General features: G+C 42.0%; 1 protein-coding gene across 1 annotated transcript in view; it reads left to right on the plus strand.

Moving 5' to 3' along the window:
- The window catches only part of PHLPP2 (PH domain and leucine rich repeat protein phosphatase 2), a 65,455-nt gene extending 47,210 nt beyond the window's left edge, over positions 1–18,245 (plus strand). The window contains exons 12-18 of the mRNA XM_060131432.1: positions 1,530–1,730; positions 6,646–6,808; positions 7,017–7,147; positions 8,518–8,628; positions 9,468–9,662; positions 11,095–11,326; positions 13,568–18,245. Of these exons, the coding sequence (XP_059987415.1) occupies positions 1,530–1,730; positions 6,646–6,808; positions 7,017–7,147; positions 8,518–8,628; positions 9,468–9,662; positions 11,095–11,326; positions 13,568–14,722 (2,188 nt within the window). The 3' untranslated portion in view covers positions 14,723–18,245. The remainder of the gene's footprint in view (positions 1–1,529; positions 1,731–6,645; positions 6,809–7,016; positions 7,148–8,517; positions 8,629–9,467; positions 9,663–11,094; positions 11,327–13,567) is intronic.
- The last annotated feature ends 870 nt before the right edge of the window (positions 18,246–19,115 follow it).

Here is a 19,115-nt window from a genome sequence, read left to right on the forward strand (position 1 = left end):
CACTAAGTTATATTCTTTATTTGCAGGGCTTTTTTACTCTACTTTGAAAACTGTGCATTTAAAGTTATGTTGTTCCAAAAGTATTATTTATTTTCTCATTGTAAATTAACAAATAGTATGTCTTCCTATTTTAATACCTGTAATCAGGTTTATTTAACACGTATGTCACCATTAAATGAAAATGGGTTTTTAATTATAGTTTTCTGTAATATGGAGAAGGCAGTATTTTTCTTCAATTCTGACGTGGAGAAAGCAGAGAGAAACAGTGGTAATTTAACTAGGCGGCAGGAGGCACACAAAAAGCATTTAGCCCTCAAGTGTCTGGCTTGTTCTCTGTCAGTTAATACATCTCTTAATGTGTAATATGCTTGGTTAGAGTTTCCTAAAAATAAAATCTTTGGAAATTCTAAAAAAACATTTGAGGGAAATTTTCTTTTTGGAAAGTTTTAGTGCAGTAACATTTGTTAATTAATAAGTATTTGTTAGTAATGCATTACAGTTCATTTCATTCTGATGACAGTCTGAATAAAATTAGTTTCAGCTCTAGAATCTTTAGTAAGGAAGTTACCTAGCAGTTGTAGCAAATCAATAATATTTAATACTAACTCTGCACGGAGCACTTTCGGGATATATGAAGACACAAACAGACACACAGTTCCCTCAACAACTTAAAAGCTAATTTGCAATGTGGATCATACAGTTTGAAGAAGACTTAAGAACACAGAAGTTTAATAATATTAGCTGCCTTTTGCTGAGCATGTTCTGTATGTACCAAACACCATGCTAGGCAGATTTTTTAAATCATACCATGTTTTACTTCTTAGATTGGTGAAGATTAAAATGAATTATGATACTCAGTGTTGACAAAGGTGCGAGCAAATGCAATCGTATATCCTTCTAGTGGTATAGCCTTTCTGAAGTATACTTTGATATAGCCTTTCTGGGGCTCATTTTGGCAGTATATGTATAAAAATCTTAAAGATATATGTAGCCTTTGACCCCACATATTCTGCTTCTGGGAATATGGCCTAAAGAAATAATTGGGTGAGGACTCGAAGGTGCTCACTATAATGTCTATGATGGCAAACAATTGGAAACAGCCGATATGCCCATTATTAGGGGATTATAGGGGGATTGGCTAAATAAATACGATCCTATTAAAATCAGACAAACATTTTTCTAAAGGGTGTCCTCACAGTTCATATATTTGTGCACATGATACTCAACAGCATCGTTTCGGTGGTCATGCAGACAGTAAAACATGAAGCTGGGTTAGAATTAGACTACCACAGAATCCCGGGAACACAACTAAGCCTGCATTCTTCCCTCTCTGCTTGGCTTACATGAGTTGAGTAGAAGGAATTTTGTTTGGGTAGGCTCAATCAGAGAAAACTACCTGGAGGAAATTACTTTTGTCATGAGTTTGGGAGCACGGAAAGGCAGTGTTACATACTGAGATGGCATGATGGTTTCCACACAAGAAGGCAACCAGTAGCCATAAAGGAAATGATTTGCATGTGTTCTGTCAGTCTCAGATACTTGAATGCATCTGCAAATAGTCTGGAGTCTCTGCCCTATGCTTGCACTGGGGAGGAGAGTCTGAGTGCACTGCAGCTGCTCTACCTGACCAACAACCTCCTGACAGATCAGTGTGTGCCCGTCCTGGTGGGGCACCCGCACCTGCGAATCTTGCATCTTGCAAACAACCAGCTACAGACTTTTCCCGCAAGGTAAGCAAACGCGAACTTTGATCGTATCAGATACATAACATGATTCTGCATTTGTCAGACTACATCACAGCTATTTTACTGGGTACTCTTGCTTTATGTTGACCGACTTACTGGTGCTGTGATTCTACTACTTGAATGGGAAAATCTGTACCCTGTTGTTAAGTATCAGTAACCACAGACATTGTGGTTAAAATGTGTTGAATTCTTAGTTCTATTTACTTAATAGTGGACTAAGAATTTTCAACCTAGAAAGTACAGGCTTATGAAATAAATTAAATTCTGAAGATAATTCTTTCTTTTCTCCTTTCAGCACTGATATATAAAATACTGTTGAGTCCATTAATTTGTTCATTTTTATATATGTTGAATGCCTACTGTATGTCAAGTACTGTGTAAGTACTAGGGAAACAGTGGTGATTAAGTTACAGTCTCTGTCCTCAAGGAACTTGCAGTCAAATTAGGGAAATAGACAAGTATATAGGCAGTTGCAGTGCAGTGTAATAAATGCAGGATGTTAAAGATATGCACGGGTAGCTGCACTGAAGAGATGAATAGTATTTAGCCAGGCTACATTTATAAGACATAAGAGGGATATTTAGTGTTGTCAAAGTTTTTTTTTTTTACATCTTTATTGGAGTATAATTGCTTTACAATGGTGTGTTAGTTTCTGCTTTATAACAAAGTGAATTAGCTATACATATACATATATCCCTTGTCAAAGTTTTAAACAGTGTCAGTGGAGAAATAAGTATTCCAAAATACATTTGATTAAAAAAAATTTTTTTTAGAAAATTTGACACCAGAGGCACTTCCCTGGTGGTCCAGTGGCCAAGACTCCATGCTCCCAATGCAGGACGCCTGGGTTCGATCCCTGGTCAGGGAACTAGATCCCACATGGCACAATTAAGAGTTCGCATGCCACAACTAAAAGATCCCACATGCCACAACTGCAGATCCCACTCGTGGCAACGAAGATTTTGCATGCCGCAACTAAGACCCAGCACAGCCAAATAAATAAATTTTTTTAAAAAAAAATATTAGGGGTTTCCCTGGTGGCGCAGTGGTTGAGAGTCCACCTGCCGATGCAGGGGATGCGGGTTCATGCCCTGGTCTGGGAGGATCCCATGTGCTGCAGAGCAGCTGGGCCCGTGAGCCATGGCCGCTGAGCCTGCACATCCGGAGGCTGTGCTCCGCAACGGGAGAGGCCACAGCAGTGAGAGGCCCGCGTACCGCAAAATAACAAACAAACAAACAAATTATTAAAAAAAAGAAAATTTGACACCAGAAAAATCCATTTATACCATAAAGGTAGTCATTAAAAATCATGTTTTCAAAAACTAAGAACATAGGGAAATGACATTTGATATAATTTGAATGAAATTTTATATATATATTTCATATAAAATTATATCATGTTTGATACAATTTGAATGAAAAGAAAACTGTATTTTTATTCTAATTTTGTTTCACAAATTTTCTTAGAAATGTGTTAAAGTTGAAAAACGTAGAAATTGTAATTTTTGTGATTATAAAATGAGATATTTGGAGATATTGATTGCTTCCTTGAATGAATTTGAAGAATGGCTTTTATTAATTAATTTTTTTTCTCTTTTTTCCGGCTGCATTGGGTCTTCATTGCTGCGTGGGGGCTTTCTCTAGTTGTGGTGAGCGGGGGCTACTCTTTGTTGCAGTGTATGGGCTTCTCATTGTGGTGGCTTCTCTCTCTCTTTTTTTTTTTTTTTTTTCCCAGTACGCGGGCCTCTCACTGTTGTGGCCTCTCCCGTTGTGGAGCAGAGGCTCTGGACGCGCAGGCTCAGTGGCCATGGCTCACGCACCTAGCCGCTCCGCGGCATGTGGGATCTTCCTGGACCGGGGCACGAACCCATGTCCCCTGCATCGGCAGGTGGACTCTCAACCACTGCGCCACCAGGGAAGCCCTGTGGTGGCTTCTCTTTGTTGTGGAGCATGGGCTCTAGGCGTGCGGGCTTCAGTAGTTGTTTCTCACGGGCTCTAGAGCACAGGCTCTGTAGTTGTGGCACATGAGCTTAGTTGCTCTGGGGCATGTGGGATCTTCTTGGACGAGGGCTTGAACCTGTGTCCCCTGCATTGGCAGGTGGATTCTTAACCATTGGGCCACCAGGGAAGTCCCTGAACAATGGCTTTTAAAGTGAATACAGAATCTTAATTTCAGGATGTGATAGATCTCTTGAAATCCTATCAGATTAATTCAGTTTTTCTCAAATATGTTCATATAAAGTGCAAATGACGCACCACTGACATTACATTAGTTTATGAAGCTGTTGGGAGATACCAGACGTAATACTCTGAAACTAATGAATTCCACCTAATTTGACGACACTCTTACTGTTGGAGTGGTCAAAAGCAGGCTGATAGAAAACTTAAAACACACCTAAGAATATGAAACTAAGAAGTTAGAAGTAAGGACAAGGATCAACAGGAGATTACACAAAATTAGAATAATCTGAATACAGATGATAAAACTAAATGGGTGACTTCCCTGGTGGCGCAGTGGTTAAGAATCCGCCTGCCAGTGCAGGTGACACTGGTTCGAGCCCTGGTCCAGGAAGATCCCACATGCCGCAGAGCAACTGAGCCCATGCGCCACAACTACTGAGCCCATGAGCCACAACTACTGAAGTCTGCGCACCTAGAGCCCATGCTCCGCAGCAAGAGAAGCCACCACAATGAGAAGCCTGCGCACCACAACGAAGAGTAGCCCCCGCTCGCCACGACTAGAGAAAGCCCGCGCGCAGCAACGAAAGACCCAACAGAGCCTAAATGAATGAATAAATGAATGAATGAATGGAATTTAGAGCATTATTTTAAAGAAAATGTATGTTCCATACTGAATAATAAATCTCCTGTCAAGTTATCTCCTGAACAGTGTTATAATTGCACAGGCACAATCCCAAGTCTTTTGTTTCCTTTGGACTATTTTCAGAATCTAGCACAGTTCTGGGTGCTTAGTAAGACACTGAATGAGATACAGATGCTGCGTTTCTATCTATAAGTCAGAAGGATCCAAGTACGGAATTGTGTAAGAGAAAGCGTGAAATTTGGACGTGGGAATATTTTAAAAATATATTATTAAGTAAAAAAAAAAAGCAAGTTATTAAACAATACATATGATAAGCATCATGTTTTAATTCGAAACATAGAGTTTCATGCATTAAAAAGGCCAAGACTACTCTCCACCAAATTGTCGTCGGAGATTAAATCTGGTTGTGGGATTAAAAGGTTTTTTTTTTATGTTCATCTTTATTTTTCAGTTTTTTTCAGTGAGTATTACTATTGTAATAAGAAAGAAAACAATTTTACTGAGCTTAACTATTACAAAGTATTTATCAATTTTCTAGCAATGAAAATTATCAATATTTATGATATGTGAAAAGGGCAGGATATAAATTTCATGTAAAATCTACATATGAAAAATTTAGCAGGAAATTCAGCAAAATGAAAATAGTAATTTTTTCAAATTGGTATTATCATTGATTTATTTTCTTTATTTGCTAAGCTTTCTATGTTACAACAGTTTATTATTTTTACAGTGTTTAAAATTGGTAGATAAAGAGAAATCAGAGCAATTTGTAATAATCTGATAAAGGTGTTAGGCCATCTTAAGATGTTTTGCTTACTGTGTGGAAAACTTTGCTTACTGGAGGGACAGTGTGAATCGCCTGCATCACAGTCCCTAGCACAGCGCTGTGTGCATTCTAGGCACTTGATAAATGTTTACTGAAGGTGGATTATGTTATGAATAACTGTAGAAATTTATTATTTCTTTTAAATTTATTTTATTTATTTAGTTTTGGCCGTGTTGGGTCTTTGTTGCTGCACAAGGGTTTTCCCTAGCTGCGGCGAGCGGGTGGCTACTCTTCATTTCGCTGTGCATGCTTCTCATTGCGGTGGCTTCTCTTGTTGCGGAGCACGGGTTCTAGGCATGTGGGCTTCAGTGGTTGTGGTACGCAGGCTCAGTAGTTGTGGTGCACAGGCTTAGTTGCTCTGCGGCATGTGGGATCTTCCCGGATGCGGGCTTGAACCCGTGTCCCCTACACTAGCAGGAGGACTCTGTACCACTGTGCCACCAGGGAAGTCCCTAGAAATTTAAAACTAAAAGGAGGGAATTCTCTGGTGGTCCAGTGCTAAAGAATCCGCCTTCCAATGCAGGGGACGCGGGTTCAATCCCTGGTCGGGGAACTAGGATCCCACATGCCTCGGGGCAACTAAGCCCTCGCACTTCAGTTAGAGAGCCCGCGTGCCACAAACTACAGAGCCCACGCTCTCTGGAGCCTGCGCAGCACAACTAGAGAGACGACCACGCGCCACAACAAAGAGCCTGTGCATGACATCAAAGAGCCTGCGCAACACAACAAAGATCCCACGTGCCGCAACTAAGACCCAAAGCAGCCAAGAATTAAATAAATTAATTAAATTTAAAAAATAAATTAAAAATAAATAAAACTCAAAACAATCTTAGTGATGATTTAGTACAACTTCTTTACGTTATAGCCAAGGCTGTTGATGTCCGCTGACACTAATCTACCCAGTATTTTGGAACTAGTTAGTGGCAAAGCAAGTACTGTAACTGGTCGACCAACCCTAGGCTGATGCCAATTCAGCCGCTTCCTAGAAGTCAGATAATAGGAGGATGTTCATGCCCTAAAGATCCAGCAGCTGCAGTAGAAGCGCAAGGAGGGTTCAGCCCTTGAAATGCACTGAGAGGGAGGGAGATGCGCCTGAGGCTCGGCGAGAGTGTTTGTCCACCCTCGTGGCTGTTTCATTCTGGCTGGTCATTGGGCAGCAGGTCGGTCTCCTCTGTACTCTGGCAGCTGTGGAACTTGTTTGGCAGCTGCTCATTCGGGTGCAGTATGGTATTTTGGTGTTTCCTTTACAGCAAACTAAATAAATTGGAGCAATTGGAGGAACTGAACCTAAGTGGCAACAAGCTTAAAACCATCCCCACGACCATCGCAAACTGCAAAAGGCTGCACACTCTGGTGGCGCACTCCAACCACATTAGCATTTTCCCAGAAATACTGCAGTTGCCTCAGATACAGGTACTTCTGTGTGCTGGAATGGTGTCTGGGGGTGATGGGAGGCGTGTGACTGAGACAGTTCTCTTCTAAGGAAGAGGAAAGTGGCAGTTTGGGATCACAGTATATTTAATTGACTTCTGGGAAGAAATTAAATTCCCTTTGAGGATATAGTAGGACATTGACCCTTAGGGAGTTAAGAATTAACTTAATCTCTGTGTTTTCCTCTCAGTTTGTAGACCTAAGTTGCAACGACTTGACCGAAATCCTGATTCCAGAGTCTCTGCCTGCTACTTTACAAGACCTGGACCTAACTGGAAATATAAATCTGGTTCTGGAACACAAGACGCTAGACACATTTAGGTAGGAAGACTTATGAAGTTGAATCCACATGTGCTGTAACTCCCACCAGCCTTGTGTGGTTCTTCTTAAGGACTGTGGAGACCTCAGTTCATTAAAGGAGTAGAATGAATTAGATCATAAAGCCCCTCAGTTCTCTTCTTTGAGTCAGTTTTCGATGGGTGTTCTGTCCAGTAGTCAGCCCATAGATATTCGAACTCAACATCGTGGGTACTGCTCAGCCGTACCCCAGTATCTTTACAGGGCAGGTGTGGGGCTGCACCCCACAGGCCTGCAAGCCCTGTACTTGCCCAACCTCGAGACCAAAGAAAGAGCCCAGAGTCAGCAACAGAGACATCATGTTTTAACGGGTAGGAGGATCTTACATGTCTGAAGCAAGGTCCCGGAGCAACACCCCACCGTGTGCAGCATCTGGTGGGCAGGACATGGTAGTGTCTTTACTACTGGGGGAGAGGGAGGTTACCAGTTATAGAGGGAGGTTGGCTCATCAGTTACCTGGGAAAGGAGCAGAGGCACACCCCCTTGCCAGCCCTTTGATAAACTCTCATAGTAGAGAGAGTTCTGCTCTAAAGATGAGAACAGTCACTAGCTGGGGCCGAGTGACGTGGGGGTGGGGAGGTAGGTATGCAGGCATTTACCGATCAGGCTCTGTGATTCAGAGGGAAGGTCAGTCAGGCGAGTAGGGTGTGGGTGAGGCAGGCACTGGTTGGGCAGGGTCATACAGAGAGCAAGAGAACAGCCATCCTGAGTGGGTGTGATTATACAGCAGGCATAGGTAATTTAGGTGGCACAGATCGCATTACATTACATCTAAGACAATGCAAGCTTATTCATTGTACCAAGACTTCACTGTATCAAAATACTTAAAATAAGTAGACAGTTGAAACTTAGAAATCTTTGTTGTGCTTAGTTTTTCATTGAAATGAATGGCATCGATTATAACAAAATTGGCCCCTATTTCTTCCTCCTACCCTTTTCCTTTCTCTCTCTTCTTCTTTTTTTTTTTTTTTGCGATACACGGGCCTCTCACTGCTGTGGCCTCTCCCGTTGCGGAGCACAGGCTCCAGACACGCAGGCTCAGCGGCCATCGCTCACGGGCCCAGCCGCTCCGCGGCATATGGGATCTTCCCGGACCAGGGCACGAACCCGTGTCCCCTGTATCGGCAGGCGGACTCTCAACTACTGTGCCACCAGGGAAGCCCTCTCTCTCTTCTTGGCTAGTGGGTCAGCATACTACTTTCTTTGGTCTCTCTGGAAATTAGTCTTGGTCTGTCAACAGATTATTTTATAAAAACGTAAATTATTGTTGGGATAGCTTCTGTAAAGTACAGAAGCATATACGGTTTAAACTTCCCTTCCTCCACTTCCCACAGCCATATCACCACCCTGAAAATTGATCAGAAACCTTTGCCAACCACTGATTCTACAGTTACATCAACCTTCTGGAGCCATGGACTGGCTGAGATGGCAGGGCAGAGAAACAAGTGAGTATCATGGCCATGGAGACTGAGAAAGTTCCCCTGACATCTGGGAAAGGATCTGGTGCTGAAAGCTAGGCCATGTTGTTCTCCTGTTGGACATAAACAAATCACAGAATGCCAACATCAGATAAGATTCCTCTGAGACCATGATCCAGTAAGACAAAACAAAATGAATGTGCAGTCCACAAAACACCCACACCCCATCTCATGACTAAGATGGGTGACTGCTGCTTTCTTTATCAATCACAGCTTTGTCCCCATGCTAATCTTCTTTCCCTGTAGATAAGATTTATTGAGGTACGCAACCATAGAATAGCCCTGCTTTCTGACAGCACCCAATCTAGTATGATCCCCCACTTTGTTAGATCGTCCCCAAAATGACCCAGACAGACACAAATCCTGTACTAGAGTTTTTCCAATACCCTCTTATATACCCCAGAGTCCCATGGTGTGCTTTCTCTTGTTGCAAGGCATAATAAACTCAACTTCTGCAACCACAGGTATGTTGTGCACCTGGGGGAGTGTTTGGCTGAAGGGTGTTGATACTAGTCCTTAATCACTACGAAGAGAAAACATCTAATTTTCCCAGCCTTCCACAGCATTGCAGAGCTAATATGTACTGCTCCTGAATGTGGCTGAATTCCCCCTTTTCTTATGGCATCAACTCTTTAAGATGCTGCTTACTTATCTTCTGTAACACTTTTTTCATGTGTAGATTAGGATTTACTACTATTCTTCTCCACCCTCAATCAATACTTACTTTTTTAAAGAAGCCTCCCTGGAGAAGAATGCTTTACCACTAACTTTCTTCGTTGTTTGTCTTTCTCCTGTTTCTGTGATAGGCTATGTATATCTGCTCTAGCTGTGGATAACTTTGCAGAGGGCGTGGGAGCTGTGTATGGCATGTTTGATGGGGACCGAAATGAGGAGCTCCCTCGCCTACTCCAGTGTACCATGGCAGATGTGCTTTTGGAAGAGGTACAGCAGTCAACAAATGACACAGTTTTCATGGCTCACACCTTCTTGGTATCTCACAGGTAAGCAGGTGGGTTGAATAATTCCTAACTCGGCCCTGCTTTTGGAAAATAAATCTCACTAAGCCAGAAGGTCAGGGTCTCAGTTATAAGTACAGGGGCAAGGTGAGATCTTGCTCTTTGTTCTGTGACCATTCTCTCCATCAGCATGGAATGTGGGGACTTTGGCTCTTTAAAGAGCCTGTGGAGGCATCTGTTTTCTCTGTTGAAACCGAAGGCTGCTGAGAAGCTGGAAAGCCCAGAAATCATGCGCAAAAGGTTGTGTGTGTGTATGCGCATTTCGGGGAAGGAAGGTGGTAATCCTTTATAAGAGACCTACAAAAGGTTAAGCACTCATCAGATCCTTGTGTTTAAAATACTTATTATTGGGGATTTACCAAGTAATCTCCTCACTGAAATCTAAGCCACTTAAGGGCAAAAACCCTATAAACCAAACTGTTGAAAATCTCTTAGTGGCTAATAGAGCATCTTGCACATCAGGTGGGCTGTATAAAGGGTACATACAACTGAAAGGGTGTACCTTCGTATAATCAAGGTTGAAACGGAACAACCTGGAGCCCGAGGTGGTTTTATCTGTCATTATAACACAAAGATGTTGGGAAAGGATTCTATTTTTCAGTAATAGAATTGAGCCTAGGGACTTGGCAAACTAAAGGGTGTGGGAAAGGAAACTCAGTTTATGAAGCACTTCCCAAGAGCTGGGCACTGTACCAAGCATTTTTCATACTGTATCTTTAATTTTCAAAACAAGCCATGGAGGTGGGTATTTTAATCAGAAAAATTTCTCGGAGCATCAACTTGCTGAGGATCTATAGCCCGTAAATGGCAGAGCTGGAATTTGAAACCAGATCTTTCTGATAGCATCTGCTCTGTACTTAGCATTGTGTACCAAGCGCTGAGGGGGATGGATGCCATGTGTATGGGAGAAATACAAGGAAAATTATGGGCCTTCCTTCAGGGAACTTACAGCCTAAGTAAGTGGTTCACAAAGTGTTGTTCTAGGACTAGCAGCCTCAGCATCACCAGAAACTTATTGGAATGTAGATTATTGGGCCAGCCCCTTACCCACTGAATCAGAAACTCTGGGGGTGGGCCCAGTGTTGTCTTTAACAAGCCCTTCAGGTGTTTCTGATTTGCTACCGTTGGAAGCCACCGAATTAGGTCATTGTAGTCTATGATCAGACAAGCAGAAGCAACAGAGAAAGCCACACCTTGTCTCCTCTACCCGGACCCTTTTGGTAAAATTTCTTAGCTAAGAGTAGAAGGCAAGGCTGTCTTCACCATCATCACCCACATCAAGAGGCTGCCCTCAGACGGAGGAGGGTGAAGCGGCTTCAGTCACACAGCAAAAAACGAGGGAGTCATGGACAGGAAGGACCGCTGCTTTCTTCTAAAACTAGCTGCCATGTTTTCATTTTATTTTCTTTCTCAACAGGAAATTAGGAATGGCTGGCCAGAAGCTGGGCTCTTCTGCTCTCCTTTGTTATATCCGCCCTGACACTGCCGATCCAACAAGTAGCTTTAGCTTGACCGTGGCCAACGTTGGCACGTGCCAAGCAGTCCTGTGCCGAAGTGGGAAGCCACTGCCCCTGTCTAAAGTCTTCAGCCTGGAACAGGACCCAGAGGAGGCTCAGAGAGTGAAGGACCAAAAAGCCATCATAACAGAGGTGAATCTTGCTCTCCACCGGTCACCTCCGCTCCCCAAATCTAATGAATGCTGTTCTGCATAGAACAGTGAATGTCCATTTTCTTCCTATCAAGCCCTGTAAATTGTATCCAATCCTGAAAATAGTAATAAAAGAAAATCTAATGAGCAGCTAATGACTAGCAGAAAGAAAAAGCAAATTAATTAGAAATGAAAAATCCTAATTTGTGGTCCTTGAGACATATATAGCATGTAAAATAAATGTAAATGTCCTCCTTGGTTAATTTTCATCTGGTTTGTTATTCCAAACAGAAGAAAAAAAGTTTTATAGTTTGACATCCCTGTTCTGAAATGAAAAGTTTCACAGTATTTTTCCTTTTTATATTGTATATGGCTTAGTATACTCTGGTATTGTTTTTTTTAATAAAGAAGCATCAGTATCTCTATAACTTTTCTCCCTTTTCAGAAGTTAGCATAACGTTTTTTGCTTTCAAAAAGACTTTAGCAATTACATGTGGACATTGTTTACTGCAAAGCAGAATTTTGTTCAGATCTTTTGCCCATTTTTAATTGGATTGTTTGTTTCTTTATTGTTGAGTTCTTTGTGTATTTTGGATACAAGTCCTTATCCGAAATGTTTTGCAAATATTTTCTCCCGGTCTGTGGCTTGTCTTTCATTCTTTTAACTGTCTTTTGCAGAGCAGAAGTTTCTAGTTTAATGAAGTCCCGCTTACCAATTTTCTTCTTTCATGGGTCATGCTTTTGGTGTTGTATCTAAAAACTCATTGCCAAACCCAAAGTCACTTAGATTTTCTTCTGTGTTATCTTCTAGAAGTTTACATTTAGGTCTGTGTTTTATTTTGGATTAATGTTTGTGAAAGGTGTAAGCTGCTCCATGTCTAGGTATTTTTCTTTTTTGGCATGTGAATGTCCAGTTGACCCAGCACCATGTTTGGCATGTGAATGTCCAGTTGACCCAGCACCGTGTTTGGCATGTGAATGTCCAGTTGACCCAGCACCGTGTTTTGAAATAGACTGTCCTTTCTTCACTGAATTCCCTTGGCTCCTTTGTCAAAGATCAGTCGACTATATGTGTGGGTCCACTTCTAGGCTGTCTGTTCTGTCAGAATTCTGTAATAAGGACTATAAAAGATTCCATCCAAGGAAGCACAAAACCAAAAAAAGTATCATTATAATGTGGTTGATGCTGTGGAGATTCGGGAAATTTGGTCTTAGGAGAGTCTTTCAGTCAAAACAAATGAAAGATAAAAGATAACTTTTTGCTTGATTAGTCTATTACAGAATTTAGATAATGTTCAGATTTTTCTTAGGGAGTCCTGGACAAGTAGGAAACATTTTTATAACTACAGACATTTATTGTTTTCTTGTTATTTGCTAAGCATTGTACTTTCACTGTTTTGTTTAAGCTTCACAATAACCCCCATGAAAGAAGTGCTTTTATTTTCATTGTACAGGTAAGGAAAATAAGATTATAAATTTCGAGAGTTTGTGACAAATTCTGATAAACGAGGCAGGATTTTCACCCAAAGAATGACTGCAGCTATGAAATTAGTATATTGAGGGCTTTAGCAGTTTTGTTTGGTTTTATCTTGAGAAGAAATCAATATGAAGCATCTGGCAGATAAACATTCCCAGCCTGCAACCAGGGTTATTCCTTTTCCTCTGAGTTTAGAATTACATCGTTCTTGGTACAACCATTACAGAGTAGGTAAATCATGCCACAGATTTCAGACTTTAGGCATTATTCGGTGCTTTAGCTATAAAAATTCTCTTAGCCATTCAGTATCTTCAGTCCCAACTCTGCCTTTAAATGAGAAGTCATATTTAGTGACCCATCTGAGTTTTGGCCCCTCCAAGAATACTAGTGATGAGGAATTGATAGTTTTGCTTATTGTTTTTCTAACAGATGTTTCTCTATTTAAGAACATGCTGAGGCCTATACTTCATGTTAGAGCAAATATCTTTTGAGACGGAGGTGCCTTTTAGCCACTTAATTTTAATTGGTTTTAACTCAGTCCTCTGAACTATTTGCAGAATAATACCCATTTGATATTTTGTCCTTTTAGAATTCTATACATTTATTTTTCGTAAGTCCACTTAAAATTACACAGATCCTAGGAAAAACCACATAACATGTCAATTCTGTTTTATTGTAGAGCCCTAAGCATTGTGATCTAGAGAGATATAAAATTCGGTGTCATTGTTGCTTGTTTCTCAGAGTTTGCATTCTGCTTGTCTCTAGGACAACAAAGTGAATGGGGTAACCTGCTGTACCCGGCTGCTGGGCTGTACATACCTCTACCCTTGGATCCTCCCCAAGCCCCACATATCTTCCACTCCACTTACCATTCAGGATGAGTTGCTGATTCTGGGAAACAAAGCATTGTGGGAACACTTGTCATACACAGAAGCAGTCAACGCAGTATGCCATGTACAAGACCCATTAGCGGCTGCCAAGAAGCTGTGCACGTTAGCGCAGAGCTATGGTTGTCAGGACAATGTGGGTGCGATGGTGGTTTATTTGAACGTTGGCGAGGAAGGCTGCACTTGTGAAATGAATGGGCTCACCCTCCCAGGTCCTGTGGGATTTGCTTCAACCGCCGCCATCAAGGACCCGCCCAAGCCAACCACTCCTTCCTCCAGTAGTGGTATTGCCTCTGAGTTCAGCAGCGAGATGTCCACTTCAGAGGTGAGCAGTGAGGTGGGATCCACTGCCTCTGACGAGCATAACACTGTTGGCCTGGATGCTGCCTTGCTTTCAAGGCCAGAGAGGCGCTGCAGCCTCCACCCAACGCCCACATCAGGGGTGTTTCAGCGCCAGCCTTCCTGTGCGACTTTCTCCAGTAACCAGTCCGACAACGGCCTGGACAGTGATGACGACCAGCCCGTTGAAGGGGTCATGACAAATGGCAGCAAGGTGGAAGTAGAAGTAGATATCCACTGCTGTAGGGGCAGGCAGCTTGAGAACTCTCCCACTCTTAGAGAGAATTTTCCTATCCCGTGCCTCGAGGAACGTGCTAGAGGGTTAGTTTTTGGGATCCGAAGACAGAACAGTGTGAATAGTGGCATCCTTCTGCCAGTGAGCAAAGACAAGACGGAGTTACAGAAGTCTCCCTCCACTTCCTGTCTCTACGGAAAGAAGCTCTCCAATGGCTCGATTGTGCCCCTAGAAGATAGTCTGAACCTCATCGAAGTGGCCACAGAAGCACCCAGGAAGAAAACTGGCTATTTTGCTGCCCCCGCTCAGCTGGAGCCGGAGGACCAGTTCGTTGTACCTCGTGACCTCGAAGAAGAAGTGAAGGAACAAATGAAACACCACCAGGAAAGCAGGCCTGAGCCTGATTCCAGCGAAGAGGGTCGGACCGAGCTCGCAGAGGAGTTTGACACGGCGCTGTAGTACTCCCCTGGGGGCCATGGCGCTGGGAAGGCTGTGAGGTGTGGGGTAGGGCACCCTACCAGGGGCACTCTGCCTCTGCATTTCTAAACCACAGATGAGAGGGGGGTAGAACTCGGAGCCAGACATGGTGAGAGCTGTCAGGGTGTTGCTCTGGATAAGCTAGTAAACACCATCAGTGTTCAGTTTCACATTTAACCTGCATTGGGATCCCCAGGGCTACTGGGGAGCAGGCAGGCATTGCCCTGTACCAGTCCTACCACCTGCCATTAACCCTTTCTCTCCTAGGATGATTTTGAGAATTTGCCTGCCTGGGCAGGAAAGGGACTATTTCTGTGGAGGAAATAACTGAAGATTGATTCCCTTTACTGATTGCTGCTGTTGGATCTCTGTGACAGAGAAATCACCTTATATCTCAACCTGACGGGATGCAACGTGACTAGTCACATGGCTTTTCCTTCTTCTCTACGAGAATACAGCCTATCAAAATGATGTTTATTGGAAATGTAGAACCAATCAAACAGATCATTTATGTATGTGATGTAGTGAGAGCACTTTTCATTGACTGTGAACTTTTTATTTTTGAATCTGCACTCGAGCCAGTCTTCTTAGAGGCAGCCCAGCGCCTTTGTCCACAGGCAGGATGATCGTCGGGTGTTGGCGCTGGCTGTGAGGGTTCTTGGAGGTTCTAGGAGGGGCCCTGGGAAATTGATTTAACTGTTGGATGTCAGGCTGTGAACGTTCCTGAGACACAGGGGAGTAGGACCTTCTTTTGGGGATGAAGATAGGGAAGGAGTGAGGACTAAGACTACTTCCCCCCAAATCACAAAAAGAATAACTCCTTGACAAATGTGACACCTGCTAGGAGCCTCCCAGCAGGTCACAAGAGAGGCATTTGGGGATTGGCCTCTTTCCATAACATGTGATGGAGGTGGCAGTCAGCCTCCTAGCACGTAGGGCCAAGGCTGCTGCTGCTTACATGCAAGTAACCTTGAGTTATAGATGACTCTGAACAGACTGAGGCCGAACGAGCACAGATGGATGGATGGAGCTTCCGGGTTAGGCAGGTTCCTTCTCTTACTCTAGAGCAGAGAGATGGTTTTCTAAAACATCAGGAGTGAGTTGAGGGTTCACCTCTTAATGTTTAACAGAGTCTTCTTCTGAAAATGCTTATCCATCTCACATGGTTTCACAGTATTGGGCTCAATTTCTGAAAGACTTAATTGAGAAAATCCTAAGCTTACAGAAAACCTGGTTTACTGATTTTTTTTGCACATTCCATGTAACCCTTGCAAAATGCAGTTCCTTCCATAATTCTGTTCTGTTGCCTTTTCTTTTAGAAGATTTACTTAGGAAAATTAATTCCTCTTTATTCCTGCGAAGTTTTGACATTGCTTAATGTTACCCAGTGGGGAATGTGCTTTGAATTTTTAAATACTTTCACAATTAAAAAGAAAATAGAGTGGAACCATTTTTAATTTGTTTCATGAGAAACAAAATGTTAAAGATAAGGTTAATCTATACATATATTTGTCTTTTTTTTTTTTTGGGCGGAGGGAAGTTTTGTTAAAGCAGTGGTAGAAAACCAGATGACCACTCCACAAATGGTTATGTATCCTCATCTTAGAGGCCCCGTACCCATGTGCGTGTATCAGTGGGGTACACTCTTGGGGGGGTTCCATACCAATGGCTGTCTAGTGTTCAACCCATCAAGGATCTGAATTTGAGTCCCCAAATTACCAGGAATACAGCTTTTCTGTGTCAAACTACTGGTTAGCTACTGCAAAATTTTAGAACTCAGGTCTTGATTTGAAGTGGGGAACATAGTGGTTCATGCAAAGTTCAGGTGCTGTAAGAAAGATGGGAACAGTAGTATGTTGCCGCCTTATTTTTTAATAGAAAAATTAGGGGGGGGGAATGAAAATGACGGAAAAAACCCAAGATGACAGTGTTGGAAATTATTTTGGGAATATACCACTTCAATAGTATAGTATAATCCTTTATCTGTGAACCTTTTCTTGTCTTAGCTTCCCACCCTACTAACTGGAACCACCACAAAACCCAGTTATGAAATGACTTTACTAAAAGTAAATGTATTTACTTTTTAGTCAGAAGGACCCTAAAGTTCCAGATGTTCTTTTATGTGGTAGATTTATGTTCAGGAAATGTTAGGTTGTATGAAAACCTTTAATATAGGCTACACCAAAACTGACTACTCTTTTTTGTAACTTCCTTTGATTCATTTCCCTCTATAATTGCTCTTTGTTAAAACAGGGGATGAAAAGGCCATAGCCCATCACCAAAAATACACAGAACTCTTTTGACCTATGAAGTCATTTATAGTTATTGTGTAATCTGATTAGGTTGTCAGGTGGTGAAAGCCAGTAATCTGTCTCCAGGTGAATGTAATCTACTTCCCAGGACTTCACCCAGAGATGTGTTCCCCAGGTGGGCAGAGGCCCGTTGATCTCTAGCCCAGAGATCCCAGCCTCTGCATGATTCTCAGGTCCTTGTGAGTACCTCCCATTTAATAGAGACGTTTAAGAGAATTTCTGAAAGAACATCACTCCTGCTTAATGGGAGCAGTCCAGGAGTCCCATGGAAGAAAGAAAAATACACAAGTCTTGGCAGCCATGGTATTTTTATTTTTATCCAAATGGATTGAAAATACATTTGAAAATTTGAATGCTAGTATGTCATACATCTACCGTGCTGCCATAGAGTCATTGAATTACCACTCCTCATTACAAGAGAGGGCTTTATTATACTACTGTAGAGTGTATGTGTGCAATAAGTTGATGAATTCATTTTCCTGGTGTATAGAAGAGCCAACACAAGCAGCTTGGTGATCATTGGGTGCTATTTTCTAGGAGATGGAGCCAGTGAGGTTTGGCTGATCTACCGAATATCAAATGATGCCCTTCTTTCCATGTAGGCTTTCAGCAAAAGCAGGTACTTGGAAGCCACAGGCTCACCTTCTCTATCTACTCAATAATTACTAATGAAGAGACCTCCATAAGGGAGCACTTGGCTGTTATTGATAAATGTACCAACTATTAAATAGTCTCCAAGCCATTCAGTGATGTCCTCAGCATCACTATAGAACTGTCTTGTGTCACTTTTTACTTCCCCCTGGGTGAGGACTTTCAGACTCCCCCAATGGCAAGTTAATCTTTCTCTCCAGTTAGTGACTTTTGCCCCATAGTTGGGTAAGCACTTCCTGGGTTGAGAAAAGCAGCTACAGTAAATCCTGCTCTGTTTCCCTCATTTGATGATCATTCAATCACACATAAGCTCCTTCGAAATTTCACGCACATCTCTCAGAAGCTGTAGGGTTTTCTCTCACTGTCGCCAGTGGATGTCATCCAGACAGTGAGTTCATATCTTATGGTTTTGTGCAATCATTGTCATATTGTAGTCCTAAGACTCATTATAGTGTATTTTTGATATTTTTGAAATGTGTTAAATTTTTTAATTCAATAATATGAGCCAGAGCATGTTGCAGCAAATCTATTGTTTGTAAAAAAAATAATAATAAATAACAATAATAATAAATAAAATAAAATGGAATCTTTTTCATGGCTTTGTTTTAAAATGGAGTACCTGTTATTTTATAAGTACTTTTTAGCATGAAACTGTAATTTTCTCTAACTTGTATGTGAAATTAGTTTCTTAACCAAAAGCACCTTTAGGATTTTTCTGCTTTTTCTTGTTGTAGGGGAAGATAACAAATGAAACCACATTCCATAACACTCTATGAAGCTATGAGTTAAGGCAAGAATAAATATTTTTGATCACCATTTAAGCTGAAATAGCAATAAAGATTTTTTACATTAAGAAATATTATATTCTAACTTGGTTTATATGTTTAAAGAAATCCCAAAGACAGGAAGCATGGTCCTTATTTCCATGCAGGTTATTAGCTGACTAGAGGGAACTGAATTTGTAAATAACCTACAGCTCCTCTTAAACAAACCACAGAACTACCAGTGATACAGAGGAACTAAGTGGGTAATCTGGCCATCGTGTCTGTCCTAATGGCTTTGGTGTTAGAGTTTAAGACAGTGGTGAGTTTTGGCTCACACGGTATGTCTAATCTAGCTAAGCCTCTAAATTGTTCCCCTCCCCTCTCCCCATTGGTTGTCTCCCATAATCTCTGGACTTCCAAGCAAGATTAGCTACCTCTCACTCCAAATAAAGGCCCAGTTGAAATCATTTTGCAGGTGTCCTCCTCGTTTAGCAGAATGAAATTTTGAAAACTTGGTTCACCAACTGTTCCTTGAGCACCTCCAATGTGCTGGGCTCAATGCCACCATCTACTTTCATACCTCGGTTCCATGACACGCACACCTGCCTACAGGGTGGCAGAAGTGAACTTCTCTGAGTGTGTTCTCTC

Source organism: Lagenorhynchus albirostris, chromosome 19 (genome assembly GCF_949774975.1).
Source record: "Lagenorhynchus albirostris chromosome 19, mLagAlb1.1, whole genome shotgun sequence".
NCBI lineage: Eukaryota > Metazoa > Chordata > Mammalia > Artiodactyla > Delphinidae > Lagenorhynchus > Lagenorhynchus albirostris.